Source organism: Nerophis ophidion, linkage group LG07, assembly GCF_033978795.1.
Source record: "Nerophis ophidion isolate RoL-2023_Sa linkage group LG07, RoL_Noph_v1.0, whole genome shotgun sequence".
NCBI classification, from domain to species: domain Eukaryota; kingdom Metazoa; phylum Chordata; class Actinopteri; order Syngnathiformes; family Syngnathidae; genus Nerophis; species Nerophis ophidion.
Window position 1 is genome coordinate 24,840,750 of NC_084617.1, and position 18,098 is coordinate 24,858,847.

Below are 18,098 nucleotides of genomic sequence, written 5' to 3' on the forward strand. Positions count from 1 at the left end.
ACCGGCGTTGGGCATATTCAAAAAGAACAGATTAGAGATTATAATCCAAAACAAGGTTCTTACTCCCCGCCTGCCCGCTGCAGCCGCAACATTCACTGTGGTCACGTGACAACATCAATGGGATTATTGCCCATAATACATGTAGAGTGTGTACTTTGTCTTTGTCCCTTTGGCCTTTCAACTTTACTGTTGTCTCTTAGGACCAGGAGAGTCCAGACTTTTTACACTGAGGGCCGAACACTGAACATTTTAGTATGTATATCTATGTGTGTGCATATACAAATATATATGTGTATACACACACACACACACACACACACACACACACACACACACACACACACACACACACACACACACACACACACACACACACACACACACAGACACACACGTATATATATATATATATGTCTTGATTGGATTATCCAGAGAATAGTGCTCGATACCGTGGTAGAGCGCAATATGTAGGTGTGGGAAAAATCACAAGACTACTTCATCTCTACAGAACTGTTTCATGAGGGGTTCCCTCAATCATCAGGAGATTTTAATGGAAGCATTCACATACAATGGTTTATATAGGGCACAGAGTGGGTGGGTACAGGCAGGCGTAGGGTGTGGTGATTGGCTCATGTGTTACCTAGGAGGTGTTTCCGTCTGTGGCGGCATGTTGAAATGATTTCACTGCGCTTGTTGAGGGATGATCGATCTGGATGATATATAATAAACAGTTTCTCTTTTACGCATAGGTTGCATCTTTTATTACCACTGTTGTAAGGTGTGCTGGATGCAAGAATTTGCCATGTTATTGAATATTCAACATTATTGTCTTTGAGGTTCCAAATGTGTTTGCTGAGTTATTACTGACGGACAGGTGTCGCGGTGTGGCTGCAGCCTGGCACGTAAGAAAACCCTCGTCTCCATGGCAACGTCTCTTGTCGCTTTAACTCACTTGCCGCTTTTCCACTAACGCAGGGGTAGGCAACCCAGAACGTTGAAAGAGCCATTTTGGACCCAAATAACACAATGCTGTCAAGCGCCATTCATATAAAATGTGCAACTTTTTCGCATTACAGTTCACCCATACTTGCCAACCTTGAGACCTCCGATTTCGGGATGTGGGGGGTGGGTTTTGGGGGTCGTGGTCGGGGGTGGGGGGGGGAGTGTGGTCTGGGGCGGGGCGTGGTTAAGAGGGGAGGAGTATATTTGCAGCTGTTGTGTGCGCAGTTGTGCACTGCACTCTCTAAAAGCCGTAGATGTTATTGTCACATATGCATGATTGATTGATTGATTGAAACTTTTATTAGTAGATTGCACAGTACAGTACATATTCCGTACAATTGACCACTAAATGACAACACCCGAATAAGTTTTTCAACTCACGTTAAACAATTCATGGTACAAATATATACTATCAGCATAATACAGTCATCACACAAGTTAATCATCACAGTATATACATTGAATTATTTACATTATTTACAATCCGGAGTGGGATGAGGAGCTTTGGTTGATATCAGTACTTCAGTCATCAACAATTGCATCAACAGAGAAATGGACATTGAAACAATGTAGGTCTTACTTAGTAGGATATGTACAGTGAGCAGACAACATAGTGAGTTCAGATAGCATAAGAACAAGTATATACATTTGAAATACATTCGATTATTTACATTAGGTTATTTACAATCCGGGGAGATGGGATGTGAATGGAGGAGGGTATTAGTAAAGGGTTGAAGTTGCCTGGAGGTGCTGCCTGGATGTGTTGTGAGACATTTACAGTAGATGGCAGTATTTTCCGGTTTAAGAGTGTCATAACATTGCTGTTTACGGCAGAGGAACTGCTTTAGGGTAGACGAAAACGTGACTGCTGTTGTTGTGTGTTGTTACGGTGCTGGGAGGATGTTAATGAAACTGCCTAACAATAAACCCACATAAGAAACCAAGAACTCGCCCAAGATCATTCTACAGTTATAACATCATTGGGCAGACACCCTGTTTATATTGTGGGAAAGCGGACGTGAAAACAGGCTGTCCTCACTCAGGGCCGCATGGCGCTTGAGGGGACGTGGCCTATAGCTCCGCCTGAATTTCGGGAGATTTTCAGGAGAAAATTTGTCCCGGGAGGTTTTCGGGAGAGGTGCTGAATTTCGGGAGGGTTGGCAAGTATGATTTCACCTGTATGCACTTTGATTCTACTTTTTAATGTTTTTTTAATTTGTTTTTTATGTTGTTTTTCCTTTTTTTTTTTGCTTCTAGTCATATTTTGTAGTATTTTGAAATGGATCGCCTCTGCTTTGGACAAAACCACAAATGATGAGTCCTGCAGGGACACTCATGGACTTTTGATTCTATTTGATAAGTAAGAAGACAAAGTAATCTTCCTGCTTTGTTACGTCATGGTATTACTTGTCCACCTGCCAAAAGCCCCCCGTGGAGGATGAGTATTGTGTGCGCCGGGACAAAAAGAGCTCCTGAATGTAATGAGGTTATGTCAAAGTCCACGAGGACATTTCTAAAGATTAAATTAATCTGGTTTGGTGAAAGTAGGCATGCAGGATGAACACGCAGGATTACGCCATGGAGGCCAAAAAACAATCTCAAAGAGGCGTTTACCTTTATTACCTTACTGCGGTCAAAGGAGCAGCGATAGCTGAGGACAACATGAAACACTTGGGGTCCAATCTACTAAGATCCAAATAGCAGGCGTTAAGCACCATGTGCAAAATATAAAATTGTGTGTATTATGAGCAGTGTTCGGAAAATTACTTCTAAAAAGTAATTGATAATATTTACTTGTTACTTTCATAAAAAAGTAGGTACAAACCCCGTTTCCATATGAGTTGGAAAATTGTGTTAGATGTAAATATAAACGGAATACAATGATTTACAAATCCTTTTCAACCCATATTCAATTGAATGCACTACAAAGACAAGATATTTGACGTTCAAACTCATAAACTTTATTATTTTTTTCCAAATATTTAACTTGGAATTTCATGGTTGCAACACGTGCCAAAGTAGTTGGGAAAGGCATGTTCACCACTGTGTTACATCACCTTTTCTTTTAACAACACTCAATAAACGTTTGGCAACTGAGGAAACTAATTGTTGAAGCTTTGAAAGTGGAATTCTTTCCCATTCTTTTTTTATGTAGAGCTTCAGTCGTTCAACAGTCCGGGTGCCCGCTGTCGTATTTTACGCTTCATAATGCGCCACACATTTTTGATGGGAGACAGGTCTGGACTGCAGGCAGGCCAGGAAAGTACCCGCACTCTTTTTTTACGAAGCCACGCTGTTGTAACACGTGCTGAATGTGGCTTGGCATTGTCGTGATGAAATAAGCCGGGGCGTCCATGAAAAAGACGGCGCTTAGATGGCAGCATATGTTGTTCCAAAAGCTGTATGTACCTTTCAGCATTAATGGTGCCTTCACAGATGTATAAGTTACACATGCCTTGGGCACTATTACACCCCCATACCATCACAGATGCTAGCTTTTGAACTTTGCGTCGATAACAGTCTGGATTGTTCGCTTCCCCTTTGGTCCGGATGACACAATGTCGAATATTTCCCAAAAAAATTTGAAATGTGGACTCTTCAGACCACAGAACACTTTTCCACTTTGCATCAATCCATCTTAAATGATCTCGGGCCCAGAGAAGCCGGCGGCGTTTCTGGATGTTGTTGACAAATGGCTTTAGCTTTAACTTGCACTTACAGATGTAGCAACCAACTGTGTTTAGTGACAGTGGTTTTCTGAAGTGTTCCTTAACACTTTAATGAGTAGGAACCCTTTGGATCAGTGTGTTTTGGTTTTAAGTGTCATTGCACAAAAATAATAGTGAATTAAAATCAATGGTTTTATGAGTTGTTGACCTTTTTACGGCTCCAATTATTATATAATCTCAAATATTCTACTTAAAAATATTATTGCGTGAAATTATTGCATATTTGGTGTTTTTTTCCATAAAAAAGAATGGTTTTCTTTGACAAAAAGAGCGTACAACTTAAATCTTGAAAAACGTCATATCAATAAATATGTCAGGGGTATTTGTTGTTGAACCCCAAGATGCAGAGACGGAGGCAGGCATAGAATATGAGGACATTATTTAGTATAAATAATAGAACAAGAACAAACAAAAAACATGCACGTGGGCGGAATAACAAACTAAGGGAGCTAGCACTGGAAGCTAGAAAACAAAAAGGAACTTTAGCATGGAAGCTAGAGAATAGCAAACAGAAAAACTGGAAATAACTAATGGCTAACAAAAACAGCTTACCGCTACGACGACCAGGACAAAATGTAGCACGAGAGGTAGTAGCTGTAACGATGCCAGACAAGAAAGGTAACAAAGACACGAGAACAACATGTAGCAACGACAAGACAATACAATACAATGATCCAGCAACTGACACAAGACAAAGCAGGTACAAATAGGAGCAGGCTGATTGGCAACAGGTGTGGCCAGGTGCCAATCAGCCGCAGCTGAGGAGGAACACAGCACTCAGGGAACAAGACAAGACGCTGACAAAATAAGAGCACTAGACAGGAAATACTAAACACAGAGGAAACAGACAAAGGCAGAGGAAAAAACTAAAACATAGACAAACTGTCAGTGGCAACTCTGACAAGATAGATCTAATGTTGATCTAGAGATTTAAAACTTGAATAATGATACAAATAATAATACTGAATAATGACACATTTTTAACATTTTATTTTTACCAAAACCCTTTGGGGTCCCCGGGATCAAGCCTGAGTGGAGGCCTGAATGTATATTTTTTATACATATATTGTATTGGTTTTTAAAATAAATGGCCCCCGCTTGCTTTGATTTTTCTGTGTACGGCCCTCAGTGGAAAAAGTTTGGACACCCCTGCCCTAGACCATCACCAATGTTGCAAGGATCTGTACACAATTCCTGGAAGTTGAAACCATCCCAGTTCTTGCATGGCCAGCATACTCACCGGACATGTCACCCATTGAGCATATTTGGGATACTGTGGATCGGTGTTTTCGACAGCGTGTTTCACCTCCTGCCAATATCGAGCAATTTGGCACAGCCATTGAAGAGGAGTGGACCAACATTCCACAGGCTAAAATCCACAACCTGATCAACTTTATGCCAAGGAAATGTGTTGCACTGTGAGGCGAAAGGTGGTCACACCAGATACTGATTCATTTTCTAACCCCCCCAGACCCCCAATAAATCAAAACTGCACATTTCAGAGTGGCCTTTTATTGTCGGCAGTCTAAGGCACGCCTCTGCAATAATCATGTTGTTTAATCAGCATCTTGATATCAATCAATCAATCAATCAATGTTTACTTATATAGCCCTAAATCACTAGTGTCTCAAAGGGCTGCACAAACCACCACGACATCCTCGGTAGGCCCACATAAGGGCAAGGAAAACCCACACCCAGTGGGACATCGGCGACAATAATGATCCAGTGGGACGTCTGTGACAATAATGACTATGAGAACCCTAGAGAGGAGGAAAGCAATGGATGTCGAGCGGGTCTAACATGATACTGTGAAAGTTCAATCCACAATGGATCCAACACAGTCGCGAGAGTCCAGTCCAAAGCGGATCCAACACAGCAGCGAGAGTCCCGTTCACAGCGGAGCCAGCAGGAAACCATCCCAAGCGGAGGCGGATCAGCAGCGCAGAGATGTCCCCAGCCGATACACAGGCAAGCAGTACATGGCCACCGGATCGGACTGGACCCCCTCCACAGGGGAGAGTGGGACATAGAAGAAAAAAAAAAGAAACAGCAGATCAACTGGTCTAAAAAGAGAGTCTATTTAAAGGCTACAGTATACAAATGAGTTTTAAGGTGAGACTTAAATGCTTCTACTGAGGTGGCATCTCGAACTGTTACCGGGAGGGCATTCCAGAGTACTGGAGCCCGAACGGAAAACGCTCTATAGCCCGCAGACTTTTTTTGGGCTTTGGGAATCACTAACAAGCCGGAGTCCTTTGAACGCAGATTTCTTGCTGGGACATATGGTACAATACAATCGGCAAGATAGGATGGAGCTAGACCGTGTAGTATTTTATACGTAAGTAGTAAAACCTTAAAGTCACATCTTAAGTGCACAGGAAGCCAGTGCAGGTGAGCCAGTACAGGCGTAATGTGATCAAACTTTCTTGTTCTTGTCAAAAGTCTAGCAGCCGCATTTTGTACCAACTGTAATCTTTTAATGCTAGACATGGGGAGACCCGAGAATAATACGTTACAGTAGTCGAGGCGAGACGTAACAAACGCATGGATAATGATCTCAGCGTCTTTAGTGGACAGAATGGAGCGAATTTTAGCGATATTACGGAGATGAAAGAAGGCCGTTTTAGTAACGCTTTTAATGTGTGCCTCAAAGGAGAGAGTTGGGTCGAAGATAATACCCAGATTCTTTACCGTGTCGCCTTGATTAATTGTTTGGTTGTCAAATGTTAGAGTTGTATTATTAAATAGAGTTCGGTGTCTATCAGGACCGATAATCAGCATTTCCGTTTTTTTGGCGTTGAGTTGCAAAAAGTTAGCGGACATCCATTGTTTAATTTCATTAAGACACGCCTCCAGCTGACTACAATCCGGCGTGTTGGTCAGCTTTAGGGGCATGTAGAGTTGGGTGTCATCAGCATAACAGTGAAAGCTAACACCGTATTTGCGTATGATGTCACCTAGCGGCAGCATGTAGATGCTGAAGAGTGCAGGGCCAAGGACCGAACCCTGGGGAACTCCACACGTTACCTTAACGTAGTCCGAGGTCACATTGTTATGGGAGACACACTGCATCCTATCAGTAAGATAAGAGTTAAACCAAGACAGGGCTAAGTCTGACATACCAATTTGTGTTTTGATACGTTCTAATAAAATATTATGATCGACGGTATCGAAAGCAGCGCTAAGATCGAGGAGCAGCAACATAGATGACGCATCAGAATCCATCGTTAGCAATAGATCATTAGTCATTTTTGCGAGGGCTGTCTCCGTCGAGTGATTTGCCCTGAAACCGGATTGAAAGGTTTCACATAGATTGTTAGACGCTAAGTGTTCATTTAACTGCTCCGCAACAATTTTTTCGAGGATTTTTGAAATAAAGGGAAGGTGAGACACCGGTCGGTAGTTTACCATGAGGTCAGGATCGAGGTTAGGTCTTTTAAGAAGAGGATGAATAACCGCTTTTTTGAATGCTAGGGGAACAGTGCCCGAGGAAAGTGATAAGTTTATAATATTTAGCACTGATGGACCTAATAATACAAAGAGCTCCTTGATCAGTTTCCCAGGAAGAGGGTCAAGTAAACATGTTGTTTGTTTTATTCCATTTACACGTTGTAACAATTCCTCTAATGTTATTTCCTCAAAACGAGAGAAACTATTTTGGAGGGCAGTATCCGCCGTATATACAATCGTGTCAGTGTTAATAGAACCCCGTTGTAGCTGGGACGCATTGTCTTTAATCTCCTTTCTAATGACTTCAATTTTCTTACTAAAGAATTGCATAAAGTCATCAGCTGAGTGGGTGGAGCTACTGGAAGGAGTCCCTTGTTGGGTTAGCGATGCTACCGTACTAAACAAAAATTTAGGATCGTTTTTATTACGGTGGATGAGATTTGAGTAATAATTAGCTTTAGCTAAGGTAAGCATGCGTTTATAAGTTATTAAACCATCACTAAATGCTTGATGGTGCACCTCAAGTTTAGTCGTGCGCCATTTGCGTTCCAGCTTTCTGCATAATAATTTCTGAGCTCTAGTTTCTTCTGTAAACCACGGGGTGCGCTTTTTTGGAGCCTTTTTTAACTTTAGCGGTGCTATGTTATCAATGGTTTCGCGCAGGGCGTCGTTAAAGTTGTTAGTGAGGTTATCAATAGAGCCCACATACTTTGGGAATGGTGCCATTACCGACGGCAGTAGGTCAGCAAGAGTTGTCGTTGTGGCCGTATTAATGTTGCGGCTGCTATAGCAGTTATTATTATTATTAGTTTGACGAACATGCGTCTGAACCTCGAATTTTATAAGGTAATGATCGGACAATACTTTAGTATACGGGAGTATCGTAACTTTGGAAGCGGTGATACCCCTGACAAGCACTAGGTCTATCGTATTACCGTTGCGATGCGTGGGTTCATTTATTATTTGTGTGAGACCACAGCTATCAATTATAGTCTGGAGCGCTACGCACGGTGGGTCCGATGGGGTATTCATATGGATATTAAAGTCCCCCATTATGATTATATTATCGGCGTGTGTCACTAGATCAGCAACGAACTCTGAGAATTCATTGATAAAGTCCGAACAGGGCCCTGGGGGGCGGTAGATAACAGCCAGGTGTAGAGGCAGCGGTGTGACAGACCTCATAGTAAGCACCTCAAACGATTTATATTTATTATTTATGTTAGGACTAAGGTTAAAGTTTTCGTTGTATATTAGTGCGACCCCCCCACCCCTTTTAAGCGGACGGGCAATATGCGCATGTGTAAAGTTAGGAGGACATGCCTCATTTAGCGCAAAAAAGTCGTTTGGTTTAAGCCAGGTTTCACTGAGACCGATGACGTTAAGATTGTTGTCTCTGATGATATCATTAACTAACAACGTTTTGGGAGACAATGATCTTATGTTTAAAAACCTATAATATAGGTAGTGGGCTGTTTTAGGGAATTTTTGATCAAATTATCCGTAGTAGCAATATTAATAATGTTGTGTTTATTATGCCCAGTGCATTCAGTATAATTACGACCATATCTAGGAATTGATACGACGGGAATGTTCCGATTGTTTGATTTTTGCTTTGATAAACTGCACGCATCATGGTTAGCCTCCTCAGTAACGGGGATTTTCCGATTGTTTGTTTGTTGCTTTGATAAACTGCACGCATCATAGTTAGCCACCTCAGTAAAACACATGTCCAACTCTGAAACACTCAAAGCAGAAAAAACTTTTTCTAATTTAACTGACTCCTTACCCAGACCAGTAGTCTCGCATCCTTTATTTAAATCCGTCTTCTTGATGGATTATCTTGGTAAAGTAGAAATGCTCACTAACAGATTTTGACAGATTTGTTATAATATTTGAGAGAAATACGTGTTTATGTGAATATAGTAAAGGTTTTGCATCTTTGAGTTCAACTCATGAAAAATGGGAGCAAAAGCAAAAGTGTTGCGTTTATATTTTTGTTCAGTATAATGCATTTGTTACATAAAAAAAGTTTAACAAAAAAACTTCAAATATCTGGCATTAGCAGTTGAGACACGTTTCATGAGAGTTGAGTGAGTAAGTGTGTTCCTTTAAAAGGCGGTGCCTGTTGCCAAGTGACGTGTAATCATTGATTTGGAGTTAATCATTACCTTGTAGTGGTAGTAGAAGTGTGTGTGTGTGTTTGTGTGTGTGTGTGTGTGTGTGTGTGTGTGTGTGTGTGTGTGTGTGTGTGTACTTAGCCTACACGTTGTTTACTGTGGGATGTTGCCTTTTCCTATTCAATAGTAGGTTTATTTAGTGTAGTGCTGGTTCTTGCTTTCATTAGTAAAACGTCACTTCCTGCATTAAACTTGCTGTGTATTTGACGCTGTCTTGTTGACATCCAGCCACATCCAAATTAGTGTGCCAATTTACATCAAACACATCGGTAACAGCGTTGTAACGTGTGTAAAGGTAGTTAATTAGATTACTCTTTTTTTAGTAAAATTAATGGCGTCAGTAACACCGAAGTCATATAACGCCATTTTTCCTAACACTGACTAAGAGTGGGTGTGTTGCACATGATCTTCAAAGACTGCGTGTAAAATTGATAACTGGTGCAGACCGCCTTATCTAACTGAGGTTTTTGCCTATACACCTGGCTCTGGCCATGGAAACATTAACTTCCCTCCACGTTCATGTTATTGGTCCCTCCAACCTATGTGCGATGTTGTTGAACCAACAGCATTTATAATATGTAACAGCTTATCTGCAACATATAATTGCAAGCTACTCAACAGAAGCAATTTTTAGCACACTGACGGTGCGTTTTGCAATGATCCAAACACAACAAAATGCATATTGCAAGACGTTTTTTCCATACAGGTCTCTTGGTTGCTTTGTTGGGTCTGCTCCTGTCTCTGGCCATGCTCCCTCCACCCCAGCGGACGATGACGTGGAACAACGCAGAGGCCACCACAATGTATATGTTTCTTTTAGGTTTTTTTCATAGCTGTATGTAGAAGTTGCTGGTTGCATCAGCTATGTTACTTTAATGTCTTTAATGTTCTTTGTGTTCTTTGATGTTTGGTATTTCCCTCTTACACACATGTAAGAGGAATGTGTACTATGGCTATGAGTTGTTTTTCCCCTTGGCCTCATTCTGGACCCCCTCTCTAGGGCCCAGGCTTGGACTGATTTTTTTTCATTTTATTTTAATCTTCTATTTTTTTCTCCCATTCCCCCCCACTTGTTTACCTGTATGTCACCTTTTTTGTAAGGGGGGCTGGAAGCTGGCAAACTCATCAGCCATCCTGGTTCTTTCTCCCTGTAATGTTTTTCTGATCTTGAATGGGATTGTGGTGAAAATTTTAATTGTCCTGAAGGAACTCCCCTGACGGAATAAATAAAGTACTATCTAATCTATCTAATCTAATCTAATATTGTAATAATATTTTTTCCCAAATGAAAAAGTGAACGTCATTTAAAAACAACAAAGACAACAATACGTTTCCATTAAATTCATTTTAATCAGCCCCGAAGTCATCCAGGAACCAAAACAATTATAGAATTATATTGCTGAATAGACAATATGTCTGTTTTTTTATTTTATTTGCAGCATGTTGACCTCCATTCTTGCAGCCGTGCGTTTGTAACTGTGTCAGTTTGTGACATGTACGCAAAACGGCGCACGCAGAACAGTTTCAGCCGTATTAAATCACTATATTTGCATTTTCTCTTCCTAGTATATTTTGCTTTCTCATAAAGACAGAAACGCTAAATGCATTGCGCTCCTTATTCTGCTCACTATTAAGAGGCGCAACCCTGTGCTCACAAGTTTGGTCAATTAGCTTTGTCTGCTGTCAAGTTTGCACGTCTTTTAATACCCGCAAACCTTTCGTCAATCGGACCCTTAGTCTTTAATCAACTCATTCGCTTTAGTGCAACAGATGGCCTCATGCTAATGCTAATGCTAATCTGAGCTCTCGACATAATCTCCTGATTGTGCAGAAGATGCTCACTTTCTTTTCTTTTCTTTCCAACACACTTCAAATTAAGTATTGTTATCGTTGCTATCACTAAACCAACATGATGGACTGCTGTCTTTAATTGTATGATAAAAACATGCACGTCATGCACAGACAATGGAAGGCAAAGTCAAAGTTTACCACAGCTTACTAAGCAGGAGCAGAACATGGGAAAATAATACAGAACGCAGAAAACAATGAACCAGCCGTCGAACCACCGACACTCTCTTGGGACACACTCCTGATTGGCAATCAGCAACAGGCGAAGAAACTAGCGCTCTGTTTAATAATAATAATGATAATAATAATCATAATAATTATAATATTACTAATAATAATAATGGATTAGATTTATATAGCGCTTTTGTGGACAATCAAAGGGTGTTACAGTGAGAACTGGGAAGCCATTCATTCATTCAATCATACACCAAAAATTCATTCATGTATATACACCAAGCATTCATTCAATCATACACCAAACATCAATTCATGTATATACACCAAACATTCATTCATATTTATACGCCAAATAGTCATTCAATCATACACCAAACATTCATTCATGTATATACACCAGCCATTCAGTCATATCTATACACCAAACATTTATTCAATCATACACCAAACATTCATTCATATCCATACATCAAACATTAATTCAATCAAACACTAAATATTCATTCATATTAATACACCAAATATAATTCAAATTCATACACCAAACATTAATTACTTCCTTTATTAATTCCATCATACACCAAACATTCATTCATATCTATACACCAAACATTCATTCATGTACATACACCAGACATTCATTCATATTAATACACTAAACATTCATTCATTCATTCACAAAACATTCATTCATATTCATACACCAAATATAATTCACATTTATACACCAAACATTCATTAATGTATATACACCGAACATGTATTTATATTTATACACCACATATAATTCAATTTCCTACACCAAACATTAATTAATTCCTTCATTCATTCCATCATACACCAAACATTCATTCATATCTTTACACCAAAAACATTCATTCATGTACATACACCAAACATTTGTTCATATTAATACACTAAACATTCATTAATTCATAGGTAAAACATTCATTCATATTCATACACAAAATATAATTCACATTTATACACCAAACATCCATTCATTCAAACACCAAACATTCATTCCTTCATACACCAAACATTCATTCATTCAAACATTAAACATTCATTCCCTTCTTACACCAAACACACTATACGTTCATTCATACATCAAATAATCATTCCTATTTATACACCATACTTTCATTCATTCATACACCAAACATTAATTCACATTCATAACCGAACATTAGTTATTCAAACACCAAAAGTTCATTCATACACCAAACAATCATTTGTATTGATACACCATACATACATTCATTCATTCATACACTATTGTGAGTCAAGTGAAAATAATTACATTTATTAAGCTCATTTTCTCTACGACTTAAAGCATGTATACATTTAGAAACCCATCGTCTACAATCAAGGGACATTTACAGCAGTGTGGGTGGCACCCAGTGCAAGGTGTGTGACGTGTCTTGCCCAAGGGCACAACAGCAGTGACAAGGATTGCGGAAGTTGGATTCGTACCAGGAACCCTCAAGATTCTGGACGCCCGCTCTACCATCTGAGCCACTCAGCTAAAGGTGAAGTGGACACCAAACAAGAAAACGGGAACTCTAACTAAGAAAATAAGAGCATAGACAGGAAAAAACGGATAGAAAAATACAACCTGCATGTACTGTGCTGTATGAAGAATTGTATCACAAAAACTTGCATGCTATGTAAAAATGGGTACCCAATTATGCAACAACTGTATACTTACAATATAGGTACCAACTTAATTCTGTTGCTACTACCAGGTAGTGATTCGCATGAAATCAAACTGTTTCATGTTATGTTGGCCAGGTTTTGTTGCATGTGGCCTTATGTTCAGTTGCAGACCCAAACACATGCCGGGAAAACAGGCGTATTCGCAGCAAACTGCCTCAAAGTAATGTTGCAATTTCCAATGACAGCAAAGCACATATGCCTGATAAAAAACATTTAAAAGTAAGGCACTACTTTTTAAAAAGGGCTAGCTCGATGCTAATTTACATTGGCTATGCCGTAAACATGCTACTGATTAGCATTGGGGATTTTACATTTTGCAAAAATTACATGCACGTTACAATCAAACAGCTGGTGTGTTATAGGTTCACTACTTCCAGTATAAACACTTTGTAGGATTCAACAAAAGACAAGGTACATTCCACTCAATGGCAAAGACTACTCTCTGACTACGGATAAACTGAAATGAAGGCATACTTGCAAATGACAAGTGTAAGAAAACTGAACACAACAACTGGATAGCACATGTGTTAATAATATTATAACTAAAACAAATTAAGCACACAAATGGAGCAATAAAAATACCAATAAAACAATTGATAATGAAAAATAATAACAATAATCATGTCTATTATCAACACTACAATTGTTTCAAATATATACATGTTTTCAATACATGTATGTATTGAAAACTTGAATTGCAAAAGAACGCCGATAAATGGAGGGGTAGAAAGACAAGCGAACTGCATTAACCTTGTAGATTGTCATAGAAACAATAGGTTATTCATGATATTTCTAAACCACTGAGGTAAGGTGGGTGAAGTGCCTTGTCCAAGGACACAACAGCAGACTGAAACACCAACCGATCTGTCCTACCGCCTGAGCCACTGCCGGGATGTGAGGATGTTCTTTTGTTGCCATGGAAACCTGTCCATCCATATGGAGGTGTCCACTAGATAACTTCCCTTCTTCTGGTCTCTGTGGAAACCGAGTGTCCATCGAGAAGTGTTGATTCAGGACCAGACCTGTTGCTGGTGTTCAACGTGTTAAAAGACATCCGACCATCCATTCATCCATCTTCTTCTGCTTATCCGAAGTTGCATCGCGGGGGCAGTAGCCTAAGCAGAGAAGCCCAGACTCTCCACAGCTACTCCGTCCAGCTCTTACCGAGGGGTCCCGAGGCGTGGGTCTTCCTTGTGGTCATCTACCGTTCGAAGGTGCCCATGCAGGGAGGAGTTGAAAGACATCCAAAGTTGTAAAGATCTCACTGCTGGTGGTTCTTCTTCTGACGCTGCAAGTTGTCTTTACACCTAACGTGTTTAATCCTCTTCTTAGGTGTCATAGCGCAGTGACGTGTTCATCTTCTAAATCTGCTACAGAGCCGTCTGGATGATCATAATCTCCTCTGCTGCTGCGCTGAACACAGCCAAGAAGAAGAAGAAAAAGAAGAAGAAGAAGGAATGGGGAACACAAAGAGTAGCACATTGTCCAAGGAGCTCCTGGAGGAGCTGAAGTCCAACACCAAGTACTCTGAGGCCGAGTTGTGCAGCTGGTACCAGTCCTTCCTGAAGGAATGTCCCGGTGGAAAGATCAGCAAGGAGCAGTTTGAGGGCATCTACGCCAGCTTCTTCCCCAACGCTGACCCCAGCGCCTACGCCAGACACGTCTTCAGGAGCTTCGACACCAACGCCGACGGCACCCTGGACTTCAAGGAGTACATCGTGGCGCTGCACCTGACCTCGGGCGGTCGGACCCTGCAGAAGCTGGAGTGGGCCTTCGCCCTTTACGACGTGGACGGCAATGGGACCATCAGCAAGAGCGAAATCCTGGAGATTGTCAGGGTAGGAACGTCTTTTTGGCCTGGCTATTGCGTTGATGACTTCCTTCCTGTAAGACACGGGCGCACGCTCCAGGACTAACCACGCCACAGGCACAAAAAGCCAAAGAAAAAGCTCGACTGACGACAAAAAGGGCTGTGGGCCATTGGGTGTTGATATAAAAAGGCACGTGACGTTGCCGAAACCCTCTTCACTCGGTGGTGCAAATTGTGCTTGGTGCCAGCGGCGCACGCCGCTCCCGACCTGACCACTCCTATAAATGCTTGATCCCACTGCCTTGAGGGTGAAGCTTCTAAGTGAGAGGCGAGGGAGACGCAGCAACCGCCCAAAGAACTAAACCCTCTACACATCAATGTGTGGGCCTATATACAGTACATATATATATATATATATATATATATATATATATATATATATATATATATATATATATATATATATATATATATATATATATATATATATATATATTAGGGGTGGGCAAATGAGTGCGTTAATTACGAGTTAACTCATCAATCCATTAACGCCGACAATTATTTTATCGCACATTTGCGTATGTTGTTTACATGCTTTTATTTTGTTAACGCCTTTTCTTAACAAGATGGCGTTGCCCGGATAAGCTTCGGCTTCGAGGGGCTCTAGGTAAAGATGGAACATTTGGCAAAAATACCCGACAATTCTGCAAATTTCATGGCTGGCTTACAGCGTGGTCACTCCGGGATCACTTACGACCGCCAGACAATTCTGAATGTGGATAGATCGGGCCGTTTTGGACTGAATGACGCGTGCTTGCTAGACCGGCTAGCTAGCATGGGAATACTTTGCCGGCTACATCCAGCGGCCTGTGAAGCAGCGGAATATATGTGTTGTCTGTCTATTTATGAATAATGCAGACGAGGAGTGTTGGCTGAGTTCTTAACGTTTGCTTTCAGAGCGTGCATATCACAACATGCCGTCATGGCGACACAACCTATACCGGGCTACCGCGCATGCTTGTCACTCCTGTTGCATGCTGGGTAGGGTAGTTCTTTTTTCCCCTGGCTCATAACATCACAATATAGTACCATGTATATGATGCGTTCAGTTTATCAAAGCACCAAGCAAACAATCGGAAAATTCCCATCATATCAATTCTTAGATATGGTCATAATTATTCTAAGTGCACTACGCAGAATATACACAACATTATTAATATTGCTACTACGGATAATTTGATCAAAAATTCCCTAAAACAGCCCACTACCTATAATATAGGTTTTTTAAACATACGATCCCTGATAAAAAAAAATGTTTCTGCTGTTACCTCAGAAATTGCCTGTTCAGATGTTATGATTGTGGCTTAGAGATTTGTATGTAAATTATATTTATTTTCCATAACAAACAGGATAACTTAAATACCCTGGCAGTGGCAATAAGTTTAAATGTTTGTATTTAAATTTTTTGAGTTGATTTTCATAAAATATGCTATTTAACTGCTACTGTTTAACAAGGACTGATTTAAATTGTGTTCGCACAACAAATGTTTTGGCGATTTTGTTCATGTGGCAGAATATTCCAATAAAGGTGCACTACACACTACTTTTGAATTCATTATTGGGCTTTGCGTATAAAATGCAGTTCATCGCGATTAATCGGACAAATAGTGCGATTAACTTTGATTAAAAATTTTAATCGTTGCCCAGCCCTAATATATATATATATATATATATATATATATATATATATATATATATATATATATATACACCCCGAAAGGGAATAAGCGGTAGAAAATGGATGGATGGATGGATGGATGGATATATATATATATATATATATATATATATATATATATATATATCTATATATATATATATGTATATATATATATATATATCTATATATATATATGTGTGTACAGTGGGGCAAAAAAGTATTTAGTCAGCCACCGATTGTGCAAGTTCTCCCACTTAAAATGATGACAGAGGTCTTTAATTTTCATCATAGGTACACTTCAACTGTGAGAGACAGAATGTGAAGAAAAAATATCCAGGAATTCAAATTGTAGGAATTTTAAATAATTTATTTGTAAATTATGGTGGAAAATAAATATTTAGTCAACCATTCAAAGCTTTCACTGATGGAAGGAGGTTTTGGCTCAAAATCTCACGATACATGGCCCTATTCATTCTTTCCTTAACACGGATCAATCGGAGGAAGAAGATCACTGAGTTGCATCCCAAGAACACCATACCTACTGTGAAGCATGGGGGTGGAAACATCATGCTTTGGGGCTGTTTTTCTGCTAAGGGGACAGGACGATTGATCTGTGTTAAGGAAAGAATGAATGGGGCCATGTATTGTGAGATTTTGAGCCAAAACCTCCTTCCATCAGTGAGAGCTTTGAATGGTTGACCAAATACTTATTTTCCACCATAATTTACAAATACATTCTTTAAAATTCCTACAATGTGAATTCCTGGATTTTGTTTTCACATTCTGTCTCTCACAGTTGAAGTGTACCTATGATGAAAATTACAGACCTCTGTCATCATTTTAAGTGGGAGAACTTGCACAATCGGTGGCTGACTAAATAGTTTTTTTGCCCCACTGTATATGTACCCCGCCTTCCGCCCGATTGTAGCTGAGATAGGCGCCAGCGCCCCCCGCGACCCCGAAAGGGAATAAGCGGTAGAAAATGGATGGATGGATGGATATATATATATATATATATATATATATATATATATATATATATATATATATATATATATATATATATATATATATATATGTGTATATATATATATATATATATATATATATATATACACACCCGGGGCTAATAGAAGTGTGGAAATTGATGTTCTGTGTAACACACACACACACACACACACACACACACACACACACACACACACACACACACACGCACACACACACACACACACACACACACACAGCAGGCCTAGACAAGATGAGGACTGAGTGTAGGTACACAGAACATCAGAGGGTCAAATATGCGAGAAAATGAGAGCAGACAGTGCTGACAAACAATGTTGCAACCTTGTGTGGGAAACGCAGGTGCAGAAACACAAAAGAAGAATCCCTTCTGCCAAATTTTTGGCAGAAGCTCCCCCTTAATTTTTCTGCTGAGCGGCTGAACAGGACATTTTTTT

At 40.1% G+C, this 18,098-nt stretch overlaps 1 protein-coding gene across 1 annotated transcript in view; it reads left to right on the forward strand.

The window, feature by feature from the left end:
• The first annotated feature begins 14,492 nt into the window (after positions 1-14,492).
• rcvrna (recoverin a) overlaps positions 14,493-18,098 on the forward strand; it is a 6,467-nt gene continuing 2,861 nt past the window's right edge. Inside the window, exon 1 of the mRNA XM_061905723.1 lies at positions 14,493-14,943. Within this exon, the coding sequence (XP_061761707.1) occupies positions 14,563-14,943 (381 nt within the window). The 5' untranslated portion in view covers positions 14,493-14,562. The remainder of the gene's footprint in view (positions 14,944-18,098) is intronic.